Below are 22037 nucleotides of genomic sequence, written 5' to 3' on the forward strand. Positions count from 1 at the left end.
ATAAAGTGTGAATGAATTCAACAAATTTCCTTACCCTATGCTAAAAAAAACAGGTATTTGGGCAGTTTCAGAAGATAAATAAATAACCTATTTCCATCAACGAAGAAAATAAATTGAATTATTGTGCTTATTTTGAATCCCATACTTTGGTTAGACTAAACAACTTCTATGCTTAACTGTCCCTGCATGCTATCTACATTAAACTGCAAAAATAGCAGGCTCTTATATTTTATATACAGGGTGCTTCAAAACATATGGGCTGTACTTAGTTTTCTAGTAATAATAAAAACTATCGATGCAGGACCCATTCAGGACTTGAAAACAGCGTAAAGTTCATATAAACCTAAGTCTTATTCGGAACGGTTATCGAGCTATGGCTGTTTACATCCCTTAAAATTTAAATAGCGATAACTCGCAAACATTCAGAATCGGACACATGGTTCTAAAATTTTTTTCACACTCTTTTTGGGTCCTGAGTCGATCCTTAAAGTATAGCTCACACGTTCTGAAGTACTCTGCATATAGAGAGATATACACGAGGTAGAAATCTCGTCCCAAAATACCGCGTTAAAGGCAAGGAGATAAACATGACACGCATAAATAAGGGGTTAAAAAGAATAAATAACAATAATAAATTCTTACCATTATAAATGTAATGGAATTTAGTTAGGTTTAGAAACTGTCTTCAACTTGTTACACATGGTGTGTGTGAGAGAGATTTTTTTTGGGAGTAGAATTTCCTGTGAATTATTCCAGGTTTTTCATTTCGAACATCACGGTTTGAACATCATGCAGAATTATTTTATTTTATTATTTTTTTTAAGAATTTGTTTTATTTTTATTTAACAGTATTTCAGAAATCTCCAATGCTGCTATTCGAAACTATTATCAACCAGTTAAAAATAAAGATTTAAAACCAGCTGCAGAAACTCGTGTTTCAAAAAAACTCAACAGTTTTATGTATATAGATTTTTGAAATTTTAGACTAACGAGGAATTATAAACATGCTTTTTATCTTGAACTCGGGGAATTTGACATAAAGAGGGCAAGCACAAAAGCATATGATATTTTTTATGTTTAAGTTTTTTAATAAATTTAAACATAAAAAATATCATATATATATGTTTTTTTTTTTTTCATTGTCATTGTGTAATCCATTTCTTCAATGGAATTATTTCATTCATAAAATCTTTAAAATATTTATGCTATCTACCGAAGAATATACTCATTTAATTCTATTTTTACTTTTATTCCCATGCAGACTCGTTCCAGGAAAGCATCAGGTTAGTAAAACTCAATAATAAAATAGCCTGTTTTATACGTGTATTATTCTGTTATTACTAAACACTAAAACCATTGGCGCGATACAATAAAAGCAGGTTTTCATGATTAATATTCCATAATGTGTGCTGTTGAATTACAGTAAATGAACACAAAGTTATTTTAGTACTGTATTTGGCCAAATAAAGCAGAAATTAAGATAGTGTGTTTCCATTAAAAATATATTGAAAGTCTAGAATCGAAGGATAACAAATTTCATTGTTTTTCAGTATTAAAATGAACAGAATCTGATAACTGAGAACAGATTTTTTTTTTGTTTTTGTTTGTTTATTGTCAGCGTCCATCTAAATAAAAATAGCATTTATGTAAGAAATCCATTTCTCGTATTTTCAGAAATTGTCAGTGAGCGTATGTGGCGCCATCTCTCGGCAGATGAGAAAGTTACCTCTTTTTAAACAAAAATTAAAGTGTAGTACTACGCTGTTATAAGTGTAATCTCCAACATTTTTGAACAAGTGGATTATATTGAATGGTCAAAAGTATACTGAGGGAAGTACATCGAAACTCAAATATCTGGTGATGGTCGTAATTTGAATCGGGAAATGTGTGTTAAGGGCTGCGCTTTGAAACCTAAATAACCTAATATGCTTAGTTGTTAACTGACTCGCCAAATTATGAAATCAGAAATACCATGGTAGATGTTAATGTATGAATCTTAATAAGTGCATATGATTAGATCCAATGTGTAAAAATTTCGTAATTTTTTCTGTAAAGATATGCCTAAATCAATAATATATATATATATATATAATCAAAGCTTTTCTTTTATGGAGAACATGGATTGACATTGCATTTTACTTTTTATAACTACCTGTGAGCCAAATTGCTTTTACTTTGCAAAAGAAAATATAAATATATAAAAAACAAATCCTGAGAAAAAAAAATAATAATCTTTGGCCAATGAATTCATAACGCTTTTTTTTCGCTTCATTCAAAAATGTTTTGGGTCCATTCTAAAGCGGGAAATGCTGGTCATATTTTTTTTTTTTAAAAGAGTATCCAAAAATATTCTTTATAGATAGACATATAACGTAAATTTTTAATGTTTTTTTTTTAAATATAAATTTTAATCCATTGGTGATTCTGCCATGTACCCATTCAGTTCCATTAATACCATACATTTATATATTTTTAATGAGTTATAAATTTACATATTATTTATACTATTCTAATATGGCTTATTAGAATATTATATAATCCATTGAGGACACCCTCGCGCTAGCAGAATGGTCATGCCACTTACCTTCCATTTGAAAGAATGTTACTGATCCTATTTCTGTCATTAGACGGGCCGGGTGGGTAAAGTGCTTGCCTGGCAACCCAAAGGTCGCGGGTTCGATTCCCACCTCGGGCTTGGATCAAAGTACTGCAAAAACCTTGGGAGGTGCATTATGGCCACAGAAGCCTATGCGCTAACAAAAAAAAAAAAAAAAAAGTCATTAGACGGATATGATTTATTTCCATCCACGACATAAAAACTTCTCCTCCTGCGCATTAACGAAAGAGAAACACTAAAGGTTTACTTTCGGCTAATAATTGCTAGATATGAATTCCATAAATAATTCTGTACAAGGCACCAAATTTAAAAGAGACGGAGTAACACATTTTCATCCATTTGTATAAACACGTTTTAGCGGTGAATTCTAAGACGAAATCGATGTTTCAAGCAAATCAACTAATCCTCGCAGGTAGCATGTTTGATATAATCACGTCCTCCGCACACCGGGCGGAAACCACCTAGGAAATAACGCACCAGCAAGACAAATTCCACACAACAGACAACCCCCTGGTCAGAGGACCTTATCTCCTGATAGGATTTTACCTGGACTGACTGACCCGCTACACTAAATAACATCTATAAGGATCATACTAAGGATATCGCAACATGAACAACCCAACTGAAACTCGGTAAAATGACCGATCAATGACCTACACAACTTTCTTACAGTTGTCTCCTGGATGGGCTTTTAGATCCGACAACAATAAAACAGTCCAGCATGGACAATCATCATAAATACACGCCAACAAAATGGTGATCGCATCCATGCCCTCTCGCACTGTTACTTTCATTCCCCCTTTTTTCGCCTGATGGAGCGTTGTCTCCATTTTTTTAGTTTATTTTTATTTATTTTATATTTATTTATTTATTTATTATTTTTTTTTTTTTTTTTACTTGGTCTCTGTCCAGGAAGCTCAGGCGATCCTGACGGAGCCCAGCCAAAGAATTATGGGCAGCCTGGCTACTCATAACGGTGTGTGCGGGCAACGTGGGGTTCCACTAGGGACTACATACGACCAAAAGTCAAAACACACAACAGAACCTAACAAAATACTTCACATGCAACACATAACACTTTTTCTGGCTTTAATAGTGATACTATTTGTCTCCACAGAGTTCACATGGTGCATATGTGGGAACCACTGGGAGGCGCCTAACACTATGCACACGGGGTGGAAAGAGGCCTAGCTTCGAATCCTGTCGATGACACATGAGGTTTTATAGACATTTATTTTCACAACGTGGATGAGTTAGTCGATCTCTGCTGGGGGTAGCATTTTTTTTTCTCTTCCGGTAGTTCTGGTTTCCACATCCCACAACACCTAAGAGTGACGTCAAAGATCAGCGCAGTATACATAGTGATAGCTCGGGTAACGCCTGTAAGTTCATAAATGAGAAGCTTATGCAATGGGAAAAGCGAAGAACCTGACGAAGTTTGAACGAGGAATGATTTGTGGCGCTAGGAAGGCAGGGGCTAGCATCTCAGCAATCACTGGCATTGTCGGCTGTTCGGGGGCCGCCGTAGTGAAGGTGTGGCGGGAATGGGCCGAAGAGGGACATAACTACCCAACGTGCCGGGACGCGGTTCACCAACGCTGCCACCATTGGTTGACAGTAGAGGCGAACGGCGGTTGGCACGTACTGCCCGGCACAACAGATGAAACACGATCCCTGAGTTAAGGCAAACCACAACCAGGGTGCACAGAGAAACGTTTTAGAGCACACCATCTAACGGACGCTCTTCTGGATAAGTCTACGGAGTAGGCGACCTGCTTATGTACCCATGCTGATCAACCGTCATAGACACTTCTGCCTTCAGTAGGCAAGGAAACACCGTTCCTGGACACTGGAAAAGAGTCGCCTGGTCTGATGAATCAAGGTTCCAGATCCATCATGCTGATGGGTGGGTGCCGATGCCGAGCAGGTGAACAGCTACAACCAGACTGCACAGTTCAAGGAAAATAGGACGGCGAAGGTGGTATCATGGTTTTTTTTGGGGGGGGGGAGAAGGTTTTCATGGAACGTCACTGAGTCCTGTCATCCCAATGAACACGCCCATATGGCTAGATCGTATCTCGGCATTGTTTCGGACCAAGTTTTGCCCTACTTGGTGAATGTGTAGCAAATGGCACTGGATTCTTTCAACAAGACAACGCCCCGTGTCATTGTGCAGGAATGGTTCGAGGATCATGTCCAAGCATTTAGTGTGCTTCCCTGGCCGCCAATCCCCCGACATCAATCCATTAAACATTTGTGGGATGAGGTGAAACGCAGAATTCGCCCGTCCACGCCAGTGCCTCGCTCTGCCGAACTCCGGCACGTCCTTCTGTCCAGCTGGTCCAGGATACATAAGGACACCTTCCACGCTCTCGTGGAGTCTATGCCACGCCGGATGCAAGCGGTTACCACGGCTAAAGGCGGTCCAACAAGCTATTAGGTAGGTGGTCATAATTTTTTGGCTCATGAGTACCGTTCCTGTGCATTGGATGTAGGGAGAAAGCAGGCCCAAGAGAGTAAATATAAACTGATGTTTGTAGTATAACACTTCCATAGAACATTAAGAGTAAATGTGGACAAAATGCGAATTTCTACAGGAGCTTGAATATTGACTGAATGCTATAGAGTAACCAATAGTGATCAGGAGATTTCATTCAGAAATTTTCAATTTCTGAATGAAAATACACTTCTAAAACTAATATTTTTTGTTCTTATAAGATTTAAACTGTTGATTCAATCAACGGTATGAACTTCTGTACTATTTTTCCTTTTCTAATGTAGTCAAAATCCACGCCAAGAAATGTGCGAGTGCTTTGTGCAAACTGACGCACATTTCTTTTTGTTGTCATGGCACAATGTAAAGGTAAATGCATGTCAGTATAAGCTTCGTTCCATGCACATTCTACGTATTCTCTTTGCACACACCAGCAGAATGGGAACTAGCCATTAAGACTGGGAGTGAAAGAAAGAACAACCCATTCGCAAATTTAGTTGCCCATTCCAATTACACTGGAAAACTAACAACTTTACACCCCGGCTGTGAAAATTCTGCACAGCCGTGGCAAAAAAAAGGCTGCTTTTGATGATGAATTAAATTACGTGATGATTCCTTGATTAAATAAGTTCCAAAGGATTGCATTTAATCAATAATCTCGAAACACATAGGATGATAATAACTGGTTTATAATGGTAAAGAATATTTGAGGTGCCTTTTTTATATTTCTTAAACGGCACCATAGTTTTAAATTCTGCATCACAAATCATCAAAGTGGTTATTTGTATTCCTCGGGATGAAGTTGCCATTTAAGTAGGGGAAGGGGGAGGGAAAGAGAGAGAGCCACATGTATACTGTAAATTTGCTGCATTTTGTTAGGGGCAGAATTACTGGAGTTCATTTATGTCGACCCGTAATGAGCTACATTTCGTGGACAAACCAAGATTGAGTTGTCACTTGCTTCCTGGCTATTTCACAGACTGTTTAATTAAAAATCCGATAATGGCGTCTTTAAATATGTACAATCTTTATCGAAATTCCGTTTAATCAAAATGAGTCTGGTACCATTCACGATCCGCTATTAACCCACCTACTGTATACAGCCAATAGAAAGGGAGCCCTGAAATTAGAATCTTCACAAAACAAAAAATGAGACATAATGTGACGAACAGCACAGAAGTAATATTAGCAAAATACAACAGACAACTCGTAATATTTTAACATTTCCTAAGTAAATTCCTGAATGAGTATTTTGCATCTACATTCCCACGTAAGGAATTCTTTAGGGAAGGGGATACCAGAAGTTTATCAAACTCTTAACAGAAAGCTGAATGATTTTGTAACAACTGAGAGGAAAGTGGAGAAGAAATTGTTGAAGTTAAATATAAGAAAGGCACCTGGGTGGAAGGAATCTATCCAATTATATTAAGAGGAAGCAGTGAAGGAAGTAAGAAAATCCCTAACAATAATTATGAGACCATCCTTGGATTCAGAGGATAACCCCGCGGACTGAACATGAATTCCCAATTCACAAAAAGGGGATCAAAGGGTGACACGAGTAATTACAGACCCGTTTAACTTCTGTTCCAGGAAAAAATAATGGAGTCTCTGGTAAAACAAGTAATTCAGGATCATCTAGACAGTGCTGAAATTATACTTCAGACACAGCATTGGTTTTTTTAAGGGGAAATCTCATCTGACAAATTTAATTGGATACTACGATGTGGTTACAAAGGACTGGATGCAAGAAATAATTTTAATATCACATACTTGAATTTCAGGAAAGGTTTTGACACTGTTTCACATAAAAGACTGCTGTACAAATTGGAGCAGTGTGGCATTAAGGACAAGTTGCTGCTATGGATAAAGGGACAGTTGAGGGGGAGCAGACAGAGAGTGGTAATCACTGGACACTTCACTGCGCTTCGTCGACTAATGTTATTAGTGGAGTCCCTCGAGGTTCGGTGTTCGACCCATTGTTTTTTATATTTATGAATGATATTAATGAAGCCATATTATAAGCTTAATGTCCTAGTTTGCAGATGATACAAAGGCTGGAAGGATGGGTAATGACAGGAATGACGCTATGCTACTGCAACAGAATCTAGAAAAGTTAGGTAGATGGCTGAGAAATGGTAACTGAAGTTTAACATTGCCAAATGAAAAGCCCTGCATATGGATAGCTGTAAACCCAGAGTAACGTATCAACTCTGTGGTACTACCCTCAGGGTAGCGGAAAATGATAGTGATATGGGGGTAATTGTGCAGTCGGATATGAAGTTCTCTGAGCAATGCAGACAGGCTGCCAGGGCAGCTCGTGGGATTTTGTCCATGATATAAAGGATTTTTGCTAGCAGGGATAAGGAGGTAATTATTCCTATATATAAGGCAATGGTCAGGCTACACCTTGAGTACTGCGTACAGGTCTGGACGCCTCATTTTAGGAAGGATGTAGAGCTGCTGGAATGAGAGCAGAGAAGGGCAACGAGATTGGTGAAGGGAACAAACGGGTGCTCTCACCAAGTTCTGCAAACTGCAGCGTCTGAAGACTAGGCACTTGCAAAGTGATCTGCTTGAGTGTGTATAAGGCTTTGAATGGATTGAGCAAGCTCAGTGCTGATGGGATTCTTCCTGTTGCTCAGACTACGCAGATGAGGGCTCATAAATTCATATTGAGAGATTGCAGAATAAATGTGCGGAAGTTTACCTTTAGCCAGCAGATTGATTGCTGGAACAAGCTTCCATCTGTTGTTATGGAAGTTGATAGTTTAAATTGAAGGAAGCACTACACAAATTATTGGAGGGAATTAATAGGTTAAATGGGAAGTGTCCCCCTTTTTTTTTCTGATGCTGTATAAGCTTTCTTTCTTGCACCATTTGCCACTGCTAATGCTAAAACAACGATATGGCGATAGAGACACCCTAATTTTAAGGTGAGAGGCTTGTTCGCTTTTGTTTACATTTTAAACAGGGAAAAATTTAAAGATAGATTTCTTTGCTGGTCTCTATCTCTCGAAACAACTCAAACCATGATTGCTAAAGTTTTAGCGATATCATGAACTTTAAATTCACTCTTATTGAGGATTTAAAAGAGACTAAATTGTGATGAATAGTTTATAAACTAATCTGATATGAGCTTTTCAGTTATCCCTCTTCTGAATTTAATTGCAGGATGCAAATAAAATAAACTGAACTCATTGTAAATAAAATAAATCAAACGCTAACCAATTATCTCCATGTCGAGCCATCATTGCTTCGATACAATAAAAATACGTTCAGAACCATTGGCGTAACTACTACCTCACTATGACTGCGCGTGTGGCGAAAAGTCAAGGGGACTCATTGGTTGGTAACATAGCTAAACATTAAGGATCAAAAATCACACGAGGAAGTGCAGAACTTGTTGCGCTTCTGATCATAACTTTCTTGGATGACTAACGAGAATCTAATTTTCCTATATGTTTCAAAATTCCTGTCTAAGGAATGTGAAACGTATAATGGGAGACGGTAACTAGAAAATAGGTAATATCCCCGCCCCAGGAGATTTCTGATGACAGCCAGCTATTATAGGTAGTCCATCCAATGTTGCTGTACTTCTCCATCGGAAATGAAGATATGCCACAGCACTCTGCGGAAGTCAACTACAATTTGCGGAGTGCTGTAAAAGAGCATGCGTTTTTCTTCCCCTAGACAGCCAAGCAAAAAATCCGTGACACTTTATAGTCTGCAACTCTGCGCTTATTCGTCATAACGATCCTTTGTTTGTTTGTTTGTTGTAGATCTAGGCCATATTGAGCCGTATATATTATGCTTGAAAATTGCATGTGTTTTGTGGTCTATTTGCTGTTTTCTGGACGAAAAACCAGTTTCTGGGAGGAAAACCCATGCTGCCCTCGCCTGAGATCGACTAACTCAGCTGAGTTAGTCGATCTCAGGCGAGGGCAGCATGGGTTTTCAGGAAAAAGGCCATAAAAATTCCTGAGGAAAAAGGCCCATAAATATTCCTCGCGTCATTGACGGGATTCGAACTCAGGTCTTTTCCATCCTGTGCCCCAATCATTAAAAATGGCTAAAATAAAATACCGACTACAACACACCGCGACTTTCTTCATGGCATTTCAGAAACACTGGTCTACATAACTGTAAAAGATAAGTTACAGTTCATAAAACTCTTCCGTACTGTGATATCTACACAGGTTGGCACCAAAGGTTGGGACTGAATAATGGCACCCAATGCCAGACAGAATGGGGTATCGAATTTATTCACTCACAGAGGCTTATAAATTTGCATTGGAATCCTTTACATTATTATTTTAAAATAGCATATACTGCATCATTTAATTTAATATGAGCCATGGCCAACACTAACAATTTTTTATGCAAATTTTGCATTTAACTATAAAAACGTGCATAAATTTAATAAAAAGGGAGGACACCGTAACAAACCGATTCTGTGCGAGCCTAATGGACGTTTTACATCTTACCATATTAAAATAACTTGCAACAGCGATTTTGTCCACCTCAGTAATACACCGGATTAAGTTTTCAGGAGAACATTATGAGCCGCAGCCGCCCTTATGTCAACAAGCCATTCTTGAAGAATATATTAATTAAAATCTTATGAATGACATGATAAGAAAAGGAAACCGAAAGGTATTAGAATAGCAAAACAAATCCACGTTATTATAGTGTAGGAGGGGATTTGAAAAATTCGCAGTCTGAGTACGAAAGGTTTGAGGAGTAGGTAAAATGCTACTTTTCAACATAGTTCCCTTTGGAGTCAATACACTTTTTGTCGCCGATGCTGAAACGCGTTGATTCCAGCTGCGAAGAAAGTTTTCTCTAGGGTCTCCAGGGATCCATTCACTGCAGCACTGACGTAATCACTGTTGGTTGGAAAATGGATACCATCAGATATTTTTTTTCAAATTAGGAAATAGGTGAAAGCCTGATGGTGCTAGATCTGATGAATATAGTGGATGGTCCAAGATTTCAAGCTACGTTCATGCAGTGCAGCCGTTGTAATGACAGACTTCTGAGTAGGCACATTGTCCTGGTGGAAAAAGACTCCTTTGCTGAGTTTTTCTCGGCGTTTGTCTTTGATGTTTCAAGCAAACGTCTCACATGGCCTGCGTAATATGCTCCTGTGACTGTTTGAAGGTAATCCACTAGCAACACTCTATTAGTATCCGAAAAAATCGATACCATCACCTTGCTAGCAGTACTCGAATTAGCTTTCTTTGGAGGAAGTAAAGATCTGAGTTTCCACTGTTTAGACTGATCCTGTCTCTGGCTAAAAGTGATGGAGCTACATCTCATCCATGGATACAAACCTTCCAAGAACATCTGCTGATTCTACTTGAAAACGATGCAAATATTCACTTGATTTGACAACTCTTGTACATTTTTGATATGGCATCAACAACTTAACTTTGGGACCCATTATGCTGACACCTTTTTCATAGCGAGAACTTCTGTTATTATGTGGTACGCACATTCAGATCAGATGCAGTATATCCAACTGTCACTTGTTGATCATTCATCAGCAGATCAAGCACATCGTCAACAACTTCTGTAGCGATGGACGTTGCAGCTCTTTCATAGTATGGGTCATCTTCAAGGCTCTCTCTCCCTCTCTCGTCTGCTGCCCACTTCTTAACCATTGAATAGTAAGGGGAATCATCCGCCAATGTCATAACCATATCCTCATGAATCGCCTTTGGCGTCGTAGTCCTCTTTTTCCCAAATATTGAATGACTGAACGGAGGCTGATTTTTTTCATCTTTCCTCATCCACACAACTTTGTTGACGTCACTACCTGTAATTTAAAAAGACTCTATTGTAACTGCATGAAACTTTGCAGATTACTATTTGAAGTGTTATATATTAATTACAGAAAATTTTAATACTGTACCAATACCGTTTTGAACTCAGGTCACGAACGTTTCAAATTTCCTGCCACCTCATATAATGTCAGTACTAAACCGACAAGATAGGCCCATTGAAAGACAAAAATGAATCTGTGATCAGAGAGAGTATTATAGAGATATCTTTAAAAGAGAGCCAGATTGTTCTAGATTTTTGCATTCTGGAGTTCGTGCTGGTTATTCTGCAAAAGCCACTCAGTTCATGCTCCTGCGTATAAAATACGTGTGTCCAGCAGGTTGGTTTGTGTATATACGCACCACTGCAACCTTTTGGTAGCTATTTTTTTTAATTGTTGCAAGTGCCTGCAGGGTGCAAAACCGGAGTTGATCGATGAAAAATTCTGTTATCTCTGCCCGAAATCTCTAACTAAGAGTGGAAAAAAATGTCCTCTTACAGTTAAAGGGGTTCAACAGCATATCTTTCAGCTTGACAGATGGTCGCTTCTGACTTAGCTATGAAAACACTTTCTCAAGCTACCTCTAAACTTATGAATTAATATACATTAATAATATTTATACATATACTAAGCATAAAAAAAATTCAGTGGCCAGACGATGGAGAAATTCAGTATTTGTTTTGTTTTCATAAAATATATTGCTTACAAAATTAATGTTTAGTCGGGTGAATGTAGATTTACCTGAACAGTATTTTATGCTGCAGGAAAGACGAAGCGGTCAAAGTCACCTTAAAGATTCAGGTACTGCCATCCTTAATTTGGGACCACTGCTGAGAAGTAAGTCCGCTGGCCAGAAGCACCAGTAATCTATAAAATAAACTATTCATAACACGCCCACCAGCTAATGCATAGATTTCCCATTACACATTTTCTCTATACAGGGGCCGCCGTAGCCTAGTGGTCAGGCGCGCGGGTGCATAAGTACACGTGCCTTGAGTGACCGGGGTTCAAGCCCGTGACTTGTACCCGTAACAGAATACAAGAAACAGTACCATATTTAGTTTATACTCCGGGACGACCTTCTGGTCGTCCCGGAGTATAAACTAAATATGGGACGACCTTCTGGTCGTCCCATATTTAGTTTATACTTTATATAATTTTTTAGTTTATATAATTTTCTGTTTATACTCCGGGACGACCTTCTGGTCGTCCCGGAGTATAAACAGAAAATTTATTTTTTATTTTTATATTTGCATGGATCGCCTGTTTGGAGTGTAATACAGGCCTGGACTCGAGAGGTAAACAACTCCTTAACGCAATAACTTGAGAACACATATCTGCAATATCAATTGTAAATATTCAATAATGAGTAATTTTGTGATTTATTGGATATATTAAATGTTTACCGCCGGTTTCTTTTCTTCTTTCTCTCCTTTTTTGTTGTTGATCTACATAAATGAAACAAACAGGCACATAAAAAATAAATAAATAATAATAATAAAATGACCATCTTAATCATTGTGCCAACCACCAGTATGGTGCCAAAGGCTCTACACAGGAGCCTAGCAGCAATAGGTCTCCCAGAGAACATGTCGTGATCCTGAACATCTGCAGGATAGTCAGAGAGTTCCTCGACCAACAGTAACACCAGACATTACCACCCTCTGCACTTGGTATCGGTACCCACCACGGGGTGGAACTCCCCCATCAGCGAGATATAATATAATAACTGATGTGTCCATGCTAACAATGAAATATTCATGTGGTATTACGAAAATCGAAACTTAAATTCCAAAGGCGATTTTATATTCAATAATCTAAAAAGCTAATTTGGCACACAATCTAGAATGCAAAGAAAAATTCCAAATCATTTGTTTAAACTCCAGATTTTGATTAAAACGTTTACAATAGCTATTGTAAACGTTTTAATCAAATCACAATAGAATATGACACTGGGTACCATGCTTTTCTGCTTGCTCGTTGGTGAGATAGCAGTTTGGATTACTCGCACCGGTGTGTAAAGTTTTTATACCTGTGACGTGGAGATACGGCTCATATCTTGCAAGTCATGATCGGCAAGATTGCGAATATCATGTGGTATAGCGAACTCGGAATTTTGATACGTGCGTAGAGAAATTCACTTGAGGGTTGTTATTTCGTCATTCAAGATGTGTATGGGCCAGAACGGAAAGAGAAAACTCAGATATTGATAACACTGTGGATTTTCCGAAGAAAACTAAAGTTACAGAGAACTCTGATTTTCCTTCTGAAGCTTCAAGTACGGAATGCATCGCCACGGACCGGCACCGATAGCGCCTTGCGGTTCAATAGTTTGCAAAGTTTTGCTTCAGTGGCTCAATATGCCGTAAAACTTGATTAGTTCAGCTTCGGGCCGATTGTTCCACTTCACAATAATAAATAATGAAGCGTTGTTATTCATTTCGGAAATTACAAATAAAACCGATAATAAATAAGACTGCAGAGATCACAATTTTTTCTCTATTCTGATATTCTAAAATTTGGACTCACAATTAGAGTGTGGTTTTAACTATTGTTTTTGTAACCTCAGTGATGAGGTTACAAAAGAGATTGTAACTTTGCCTGGTGGGAATTGGGTTGGGCCTGTTCTAAATCAGTTAATGAAGTTGATTAATGCTCAGATCTCCTCGAAACTAACGTGACAACGAGTCTTTCATTTCAGAAATAAGTAAAACTACATAAATTAATCGTAACTAAAGTAACCATAAGCATGCAAGTAAAAAGGGATCTTCGAAAAGTTAAGTAAGTTGAGATTTTATCGATCTTAGCCACGATACATTTATAAACTAATACATACGATGGGGGGAGTGCAAAAGATATTTCTTTTCACCCAGAAGTAGTTGTGATAGAAGACTGAAACAAACACCACATGCATTAACATAGTCACTAGACAAAATGACACATTTTTACCATCTCTCAATACACTTCCGCAGAAGTCTTCCTTCAAACCATGACTCGGCAGCACAGTGTTTTCCATGAAGAAAGGGCTTTAGGGCAAGAAAGAAGAAGAAATCCGAGGGTGCAAGGTCGGGGAATAAGCAGGTGCATCAATATTTCAAACCCACATTGGTGGGCACACCTCACTCCGGCATGCGAGGAATGTGCAGGGGCATTATCGTGGAGCAAACAACACTCCTTTTGACAGCTTTCCCAGTCTTTTATCTTTTATAGCAACACATAGCTTTATGAAGATGTTGGAATAATACTTGCCACAGTACAACCCTTTTGAAGGTAATCTGTTAGCATTAACTAACATCACCTTTGCACCTTTGCCTTTTTGGGGGGTAGTGGTGGTACTGCATGCTTCCATTGCTTTGACATTTGTTTAGTTTCGAGATCATAGTAATGGATCCAAGTTTCATCCATGGTGACTAGCCGTGGAAAAAAACCCCTCAATATGCCCTTTTCTTCTTCTTCTGGTAACGGGCCAGAAGCTTGGGAACCCATCTAGCAGACACTCTACTCATATCATGATGGATAATGTTCTCCCCAGACCCTACATTAATTTGGAGCTCTGCAGTTAATTCTTTGATGCTAATATGGTGATCTTTCAGGATTAATGCTACAATTTTTGCATCACTCTCTTCTGTTACAGCAGTTGTTGGGTGTTCTGGGATTTCTTCATCATGCACTGAGATTCTTCCACATTTGAATTGTTTATACTAATGTGCAACAACACTGTAACCGGGGCAGTCTTTCCCATAGACAGTAGCCATTTCTTCGTGGGTTGTTTTGGGTGTTTTCCTTGCAGAAAGAGGAACCGAATCACTGATCTGCATTCCACTTTTTCCATTGTGACACTTCATTCAGTGCTGCAAAGAAAAAAAATATAAATAACTGTGAGATCGAAACCGAAATTTGTGTGATTGCTATAGAGCTTTCAGGGTATCAAAGAAAAAAAAAAATCTTTCTATCACAAGTACTTATGGGAGAATACAAATCTTTTTTGAACCCCCTTGCATCTCCAGTAAAAAAAATCTATATAATGTTGCATATAATTCTTTAAAGATTTAAGTCTTGTTTCCTTTGTTTACTTACACAAATAATGCAATGAATAATGGGACCAGTACATACAAATACAGAAACCTTAACATCAAGGAGGAGGTTTGTTAATAAATATTTGACTGCAGCTTAGATCTCAGCATAAGGATAGTACCTAATCAGCATACGCTATAGAAATTTTTTTTGAAAAACAGGTTTCATTTCATATGAAAGCATAATCTTTTTACGGAAACAATTAATAAATTATAATTTACAACCGGAGGTGATTAAATTATTTCTACCGCTTCAGCATGCTATTACATAACGATATCTGGTATTCTTATTTCAGCATAAACTGCCAGGTATTTTTGTCTAACCGGGATAAAAATATAAGCAATACATGATCATCCGTATACCCATAAAGAGCAATGCAAACTACTAAGGATTATGTTATTTATATAAGTTAATATCAAATATTCAAATCATGCACCTTTTCCCCTTATTGTTTCTAAAAGCTTATTTTAGAAATAAGCTTTTAGAAACAATAAGGGTCTCACGATGCTCCAAGGTCAGTAAACTGCATGTCACGGTAATGGAGGATATTAAAAATTACCTTAACTTAACTGACCAAAAATTTAATATTGTCCATTTTAATTTGTATACGAAAACACTTTATTTTCCACATGGGTTTAAAATGCCCGAATGAAATTAAAACAGAGCAAGAGTGATTTCTTCAAAATAAAAATCGAAGCCGATATCGAAATTTTTGTGTATCAAATTGCAACCGTAGATGAAACATGGTTACATCATTTCACTCCTGAGAAAATTAAAAGAAAAGTTCAATGAAAAGAAGACGGGGGAATCTGTCTTCTTTTCATTGAAACATTCCTGCTCTGTTCGCTTTTAGCTAAGCCAACAAAAATCGACGTAAATCACTTTCCTTAACAAAAAAAATACAAAATGATGCTGCTATCTGGATTCAAGGAAACAAAATCGTAGAGGTTAGCACCCATATGGAATAACGTGGAATAACGGGGATTTGCAAGGGATAACAGCTTGTCCCTTCACCAATCACTTCAAAGTCATTCTGGTCAAGTGTCGCACATAAGAAAAAAACGTTTGGTGTCGCCAACACCGATTTATCAAGTGCGATATGGACAACACTGTCTCATCATGTGCGGATCTGTTATTTGGTCGTCCACAAAGATATCTCAATTGATTGATTTCAATCGTTTCCTATATATGGAGTATTAGACCACTAGAAAACTTATTATGCAATAAGTTTTCTAGTGGAGGACCCTCTTTCTCGGCTTTGTGGTGAATTGGGTTATGATTCGGTACAGGGGTCAATTGAAATAAATAAGACTAGACTAAGTTGCACTGACTAAAAGTGATGAAATACTCATAGCGCAAAGTGCTAATTACCATATTCACCTGACTTGCCCACCATTTTGATCTACCTTCCACCCTTTGATTATCTTATGTTTGTATTTTTCAAAAAAAAAAAAAAAAAAAAATCAAGGGAACAAGAATTAATACCAGTGACAAAATGCTGCAAAGATTTAGCAAAACCACAGTTCAGACTTTTATTTTTAAAAATCTAGGCTTTAATGAAAAAATTTTTTTGAAATTATGATGTTTAAATGCTCTAAAAACTGAGGTGCATTTAACATCATTATCTTTTGTGTAATATGCAAATATTACAAAAAATAAAAATGCGCATAACTCTTTTTAAACTGATTCTGTTTAATATTAAAATACCGTTGGAATTTATTTGGTTTTAAATTCACTAGAACGAACTTCAATGGGTATGAAGCATCGCAGCCCTCCCATCTATAATTATCGAAGTAACGAGCACAGTAAAATTTACAATACATTCCTATACTAATATCAAAAACACGTGCATAAATCATATTGCGTAAAGCAAAAACAAAAAACATTAAGATTTTGCAACGCCAAATGAACTTAACTTATAACTGACCAAGAAGGAAGCAGAACATGCATATTGCGACAATGAGCTCCCGTTTTGCAGCTGCATGTGCTCGTGTTTTTTATGAAAACCCCAAACACGAAAGGTATCAAAACCTATAGTACTTAGTACTGTGATGGGTTGAAGGAAATGGGGAGGGAGGAGATGCTGGAAACTTTGCTCTGATGACTAAGCATGGGTTTCACCACTTCAAGCCTCCAATAAGAAAAGTGGTGGTATTGCACCAGTTGATGAGTCATCTACCACCAAAATAGAAGTAATGTTTTATTAAACATTATTTGTGAGTATTTTATTAAATATATCAGAAACCCGACCATTAGCATATCAAACAGAGACACAATCACATGTCTACTTATATATGCAAGGAAGTTTACACTAATAGTGTTAATAGCTTATGATATTCTAAATGTACAAATATAATGGAATAAATAAGTGATGTAATAGTGGACATGTGTTTTTGTAAGGGGCGGCTCCTAGAACGTTGTTCAACTCCGCCTCGTATTTCTGTGAAGAACAGTACCACTGTAAAAGAGCCAGAAATGTGAGTACTGTTGGTTTGTGTATATTGTGTGTGTGTGTGTGTGTGTGTGTGTGTGTGTGTGTGTGTGTGTGTGTGTGTGTGTGTGTGTGTTCTGTTGTTGTGTTCTGGCCGCTTGGCTCACAGAAGCATCGGTCACCGGGAGACATGATTCTGGGTACTCGACTACGCCACGGGAAGGTGGACCAGTCCCAGTAAAGCTCGTACCGTCTCAAGTTCGAGACTCTGACGCAAGAGAAGTACAGCATACGACCTCATTCATACTCGCTAGCTAATGGCCCTCGTGAGCGGCACAGTTTGTAGGATTGCCGTTCTCTCCACACCGGGTGGAAAAGACCTGAAAGTTCGAATCACGTCGACGACGGGAGGAATTTTTATGGGTCTTTTTCACAGCGTGGCTGAGTTAGTCGGTCTCAGGCGAGGGTAGCATGGTTTTTTCTCCCGGAAACTGGGGATTTTCGTCCAGAAAACAGAAAATCAACCTCAGAACGCATGCAATTTACAGACAATACACGGAGCAACATAACCTTACTTGGTGATCTCCTAAAACCAAACAACATCTACCTAATGATTCGGTACAGCATTTAACCATCATAAATAAAGGCTTCCCTACAATAGCTACAACTGTTGAATATAATACGAAGTGCTTAATGAACTATCATATTTACTTGATCTGCCCACCATCTTGCTCTGTCCTCTATTTGATTATCTTTGATTATCATTTCTCAAAAAATCATCTCTAGGGTAGGAGAGAGAGAGAGAGAGAGAGAGAGAGAGAGAGAGAGAGAGAGAGAGTAAAACGGAAATGAATTTAAATAATTCCCTATCCAGACATTTTGAACATTATTATGTTGCATATAACCTTCAGCTGTTGAATTCCTGCTTGATAATCCCATGTTCTTTGAAATGCTAAAGCTTGTTTTTTTTTTTTTTTTAATGAGAAGTGTATCAGGTTACAAACCAAGCAGAAAAATGTATGCCTCATGCTGATAAAGGCTAGAAATAGAGAATATATAGAAAGCAAATAGAAGAGATACTGCTGTAGATTATCAAAAAAGGCTTACGCAATATACTCTTTTTCACATATGTTGCATAAGCCTTTCTCCTGCATGCAGCATTTCTTTAAAATAAAATTAAAAACAACAACAAAAAAAAAAAAAAAAAAAAAGTCGAGACACGGATTTGTAAATAATAACGTAAATTGAACTGATGAATTTTTGCAGAAATCAATGAAATTTTATTAAAAGAAATAAGAAAATTAAGAGAAAAAAAGTCTTCAACAAAAAATCTCATTAAAACTCATTCAACCGGTTGGGCCGGGGCTTGTGATATGAATATGGGCTAACAGACAAACTGGAAAAGTTAATATATCTTACAGTGTAGGATCTATCAACGTTGTTGGATCAACAGAATTGATGAGAAACGCACGTATGAAACGATAAAGTGATGTAAAATAAAATATAAAACAGAGGGGAAAAAAAAAAAAAAGGAAGAAATAAGAAATGGTGAATAAAGTGGATGCTGGCTATTTCAATAACAGCTGACACGATTAATTGGCGAAACCGGATAATTCACCCACAGTTAATGGCGGGTAGACAGTTATGTTAAGACTGTGGCACCATCTACCGACAATATCATTTACAAAAGGATGAAACTACAAAGTTTCACTTTTGTTTTTACTGTTTAGAGATAAACAGAAATATCTTGAGGAGAAACTAATAAGCTAAATTATTTCAATATTCATAACAATCACTAGTTTTACTTTATAATATGAATTTTTATGCATCTTGTGAAAAATAACATAACATACACGTGCCACCTTTATTTCCTTTAAAATTCATATGTTCAAGAACAGAAAATCTGAAACAGTGGCGAGCACAGAAAATGTATATATATGTATACGGAATGGGCAATTAATTAGGAGCTACTCTCTCTCTGTAAATAATATTGATCATAGTACTAGTGTCATTTATTCATATTTGGGGTGTGTGCATATAAGCTGAAAGCAATCTCCGGCAGCCATTTAAAAGGCACATTTATAACAGTAAAATTAGCAATCAAGCTGAACCAACCAGTGCTGAATATCACAGTGGTAACAACCACTAAATTGTTTTCAAAATTACGTTTGAAGATTAGTTTAGTGGTTAGTTTTTAAGATCCAAGTAGTGACAATATCACCACTACAGTTTTCCCAGCGTCAGGTTTAAGCACAATATAACGTCGTGTAAGGGATGGGTTGTTTCAATAAGTGCATATGAAACTAAGGCCATGAGGCATAGTATCTATATCTTGTCTGCAAAGTATATGCATTCTGTAATCGGTTGATCCTTTCGAGATGAAAACGTCCATTTCATGGGAGGCAAAAGTCTTATGGTTTTGGCAGAGAGTAACTCGGTTGGAAATCCCTAAAGAATTTCCTGTAGTGACTGCCGGGAATATAGTCACATCGGTCTCGGCAACGGAAATCGAACTTGTACCGTTCCAAAAGGGATACAAGTTTTTGTGGCCATTATACTGTCACGAAAGGAAGGATGTATGAGAAACAGCTGACAGCTGCTGTTAATAACAGTTGGAGCAAATGAAACGCAAATTTCAGAATTGTAATGGTACATATACGGTCCAAACTTGTAAATTAACATTCAATACAATGGTGGAATAGGGCAACAACTGTGCTTATATATTTGTTAGACGGAAAAAAATATACGCTTCTAACTTAAACCAGATTAAAAAAAAAAAAAAAAAAACAACCTCAGAAAAATCCCTCCAGTCCACGACGAGACGTTTCCAAACGAGTGACATCACAAAGCCACTATAGTGTCACTAAGAACTAAACTGATAATTAGTGAATATATATTACAAAGTTTGCAGAAGCATAGATTAGCACCTCCTACATGCACCAAGAAGACTTAGCGAGTGGGAAACCACCAATGGAATGTCCCTGCACGTATTAAACAATCTCCTTAAAATTCAGATGTCATTCTCAAACCGACCAGACCAGACTTTCAGTATCCTATCAACTCCCTTTCACTACGAAAGAGCTATCTAGTTAATGACCTTGGCCCTTGGTATTACTTGACCAACAGTGATGGTTTTGACGACCACAACCATCTTAGCAAGCTTTCAAACAGATTGGGTTCATAAGAATGAACACTGTAGATTCATCAATCATAAATACGCATCATTTTTCTATAAAAGCCCTCAACTTCACTTCGGTCATTTGGAATCCTCAGGGAAAGATATATTTAACGAATTTAAAGATGATATCGTATTTTCATAAGCTGTCCTCTTTTTTATCATTCCGTTACGAATCATTTGGCAATACTTCAGCCTTAAGCTGCTTTACACACAAAGAACTTATGCAAATGTTAAATTCCTGATGGAAATCCTCCCCGATTCTAATAATTCTCTGGAAATTCGGCAAGGTGTCCACTTCCACGTTTCTTCCAGCAATATCGGCTCACCACACCTTTCATATCAGCCTCCTGCTCTCGTGGTAGCACAGTTGGTAGGAATTTTTATCGGTCTTTTTCACAACGTGGCTGAGTTAGTCAGTCTCTGGCGAGGGTAGCATGGTTTTGTCTCCCGGATAATCGATTTTTCGTCCAGCAAACAGAAAATCGAGCACAGAGCCGTGCAATTTACAGACAGTATACACTAAGCAAACATGGCCTTAGTTGCCAACAAACTACTCACCTTCTCATAGTTAATGACAGAGCGAGTAGTTTTTTGTCTCTCATATACAACTAACCCTTTTCAAGATGAACCTTTTTTGTATAGCCAATTATTTTTTCTATTCATATTTATTGTTGTGGCTATATCTGTTTACCTATTGATGTTATACATGTATTATAATTGGGTTCATTGTTATGTATAGTGTGTTTTAAAAATAAAATAAATATAAAAATATGCGCCTGTAGGTTGGTTATAATCAAAATACGTCACTAAATGGTAAATATAATGGGGGTTATTACATCCATGTATGGTCGATTAAATTCTACTGCCTCACTAGATGTCTCATGTGGCTATGTTCATTGCAAGACCGATCTCTGGTAGGTGTTGGGGATTCGGCCATTTAGAAAAGACAATAGTCAGGCAATGTGGAAAGGGATGACGCGAAAATAAGTAAAGTCCCACCGGGGATTAGAATGGAAACTGAAATTCATCATGAGATTGTATCGAAGAATCGTGCTTTGATGTTTGTTATTTGGTTTTTAGGAGCATTAGCAACTAAGGCCATATTGCTCCGGGGATATACGGTGGTCATTCCCTGACCTTTCCGTATCTGGTGGTCACGGGCTCGAACCCCGGTCTAATCAAGAAGCGTGTGCTACGCACTGCTGCTCCTGCCTACCTGGCTACGGAGGCGCCTCGTGCTTTGATGGTTATGCTACCAAAGCAATATCAATTCCTTGGCTGCTTCTCGTGAAATACTGTCGAGGGAAAAGATCGACATGTGGATCACTGTCACACAATAAGTCACATAACGTGATGTAGAAGGATGATAAGACGAATAGTTTGTCTGTCGTACACAACTAAACTTTCATAGATCAACTA

General features: G+C 37.7%; 1 protein-coding gene across 3 annotated transcripts in view; it reads left to right on the forward strand.

The window, feature by feature from the left end:
- LOC150087442 (uncharacterized) overlaps positions 1-22037 on the forward strand; it is a 667812-nt gene that overhangs the window by 350440 nt on the left and 295335 nt on the right. For all 3 annotated transcript variants that reach the window (XR_016546883.1, XM_090372072.1, XM_090372073.1), the window contains exon 8: positions 1262-1283. Coding sequence is in view for 2 of the 3 variants with exons in the window: in XM_090372072.1 (XP_090228198.1) it covers positions 1262-1283 (22 nt within the window). In the remaining variant the exon portion in view is untranslated. The remainder of the gene's footprint in view (positions 1-1261; positions 1284-22037) is intronic.

Source organism: Mastigoproctus giganteus, chromosome 4, assembly GCF_048544385.1.
Source record: "Mastigoproctus giganteus isolate SK-2022 chromosome 4, ASM4854438v1, whole genome shotgun sequence".
Lineage (NCBI taxonomy): Eukaryota > Metazoa > Arthropoda > Arachnida > Uropygi > Thelyphonidae > Mastigoproctus > Mastigoproctus giganteus.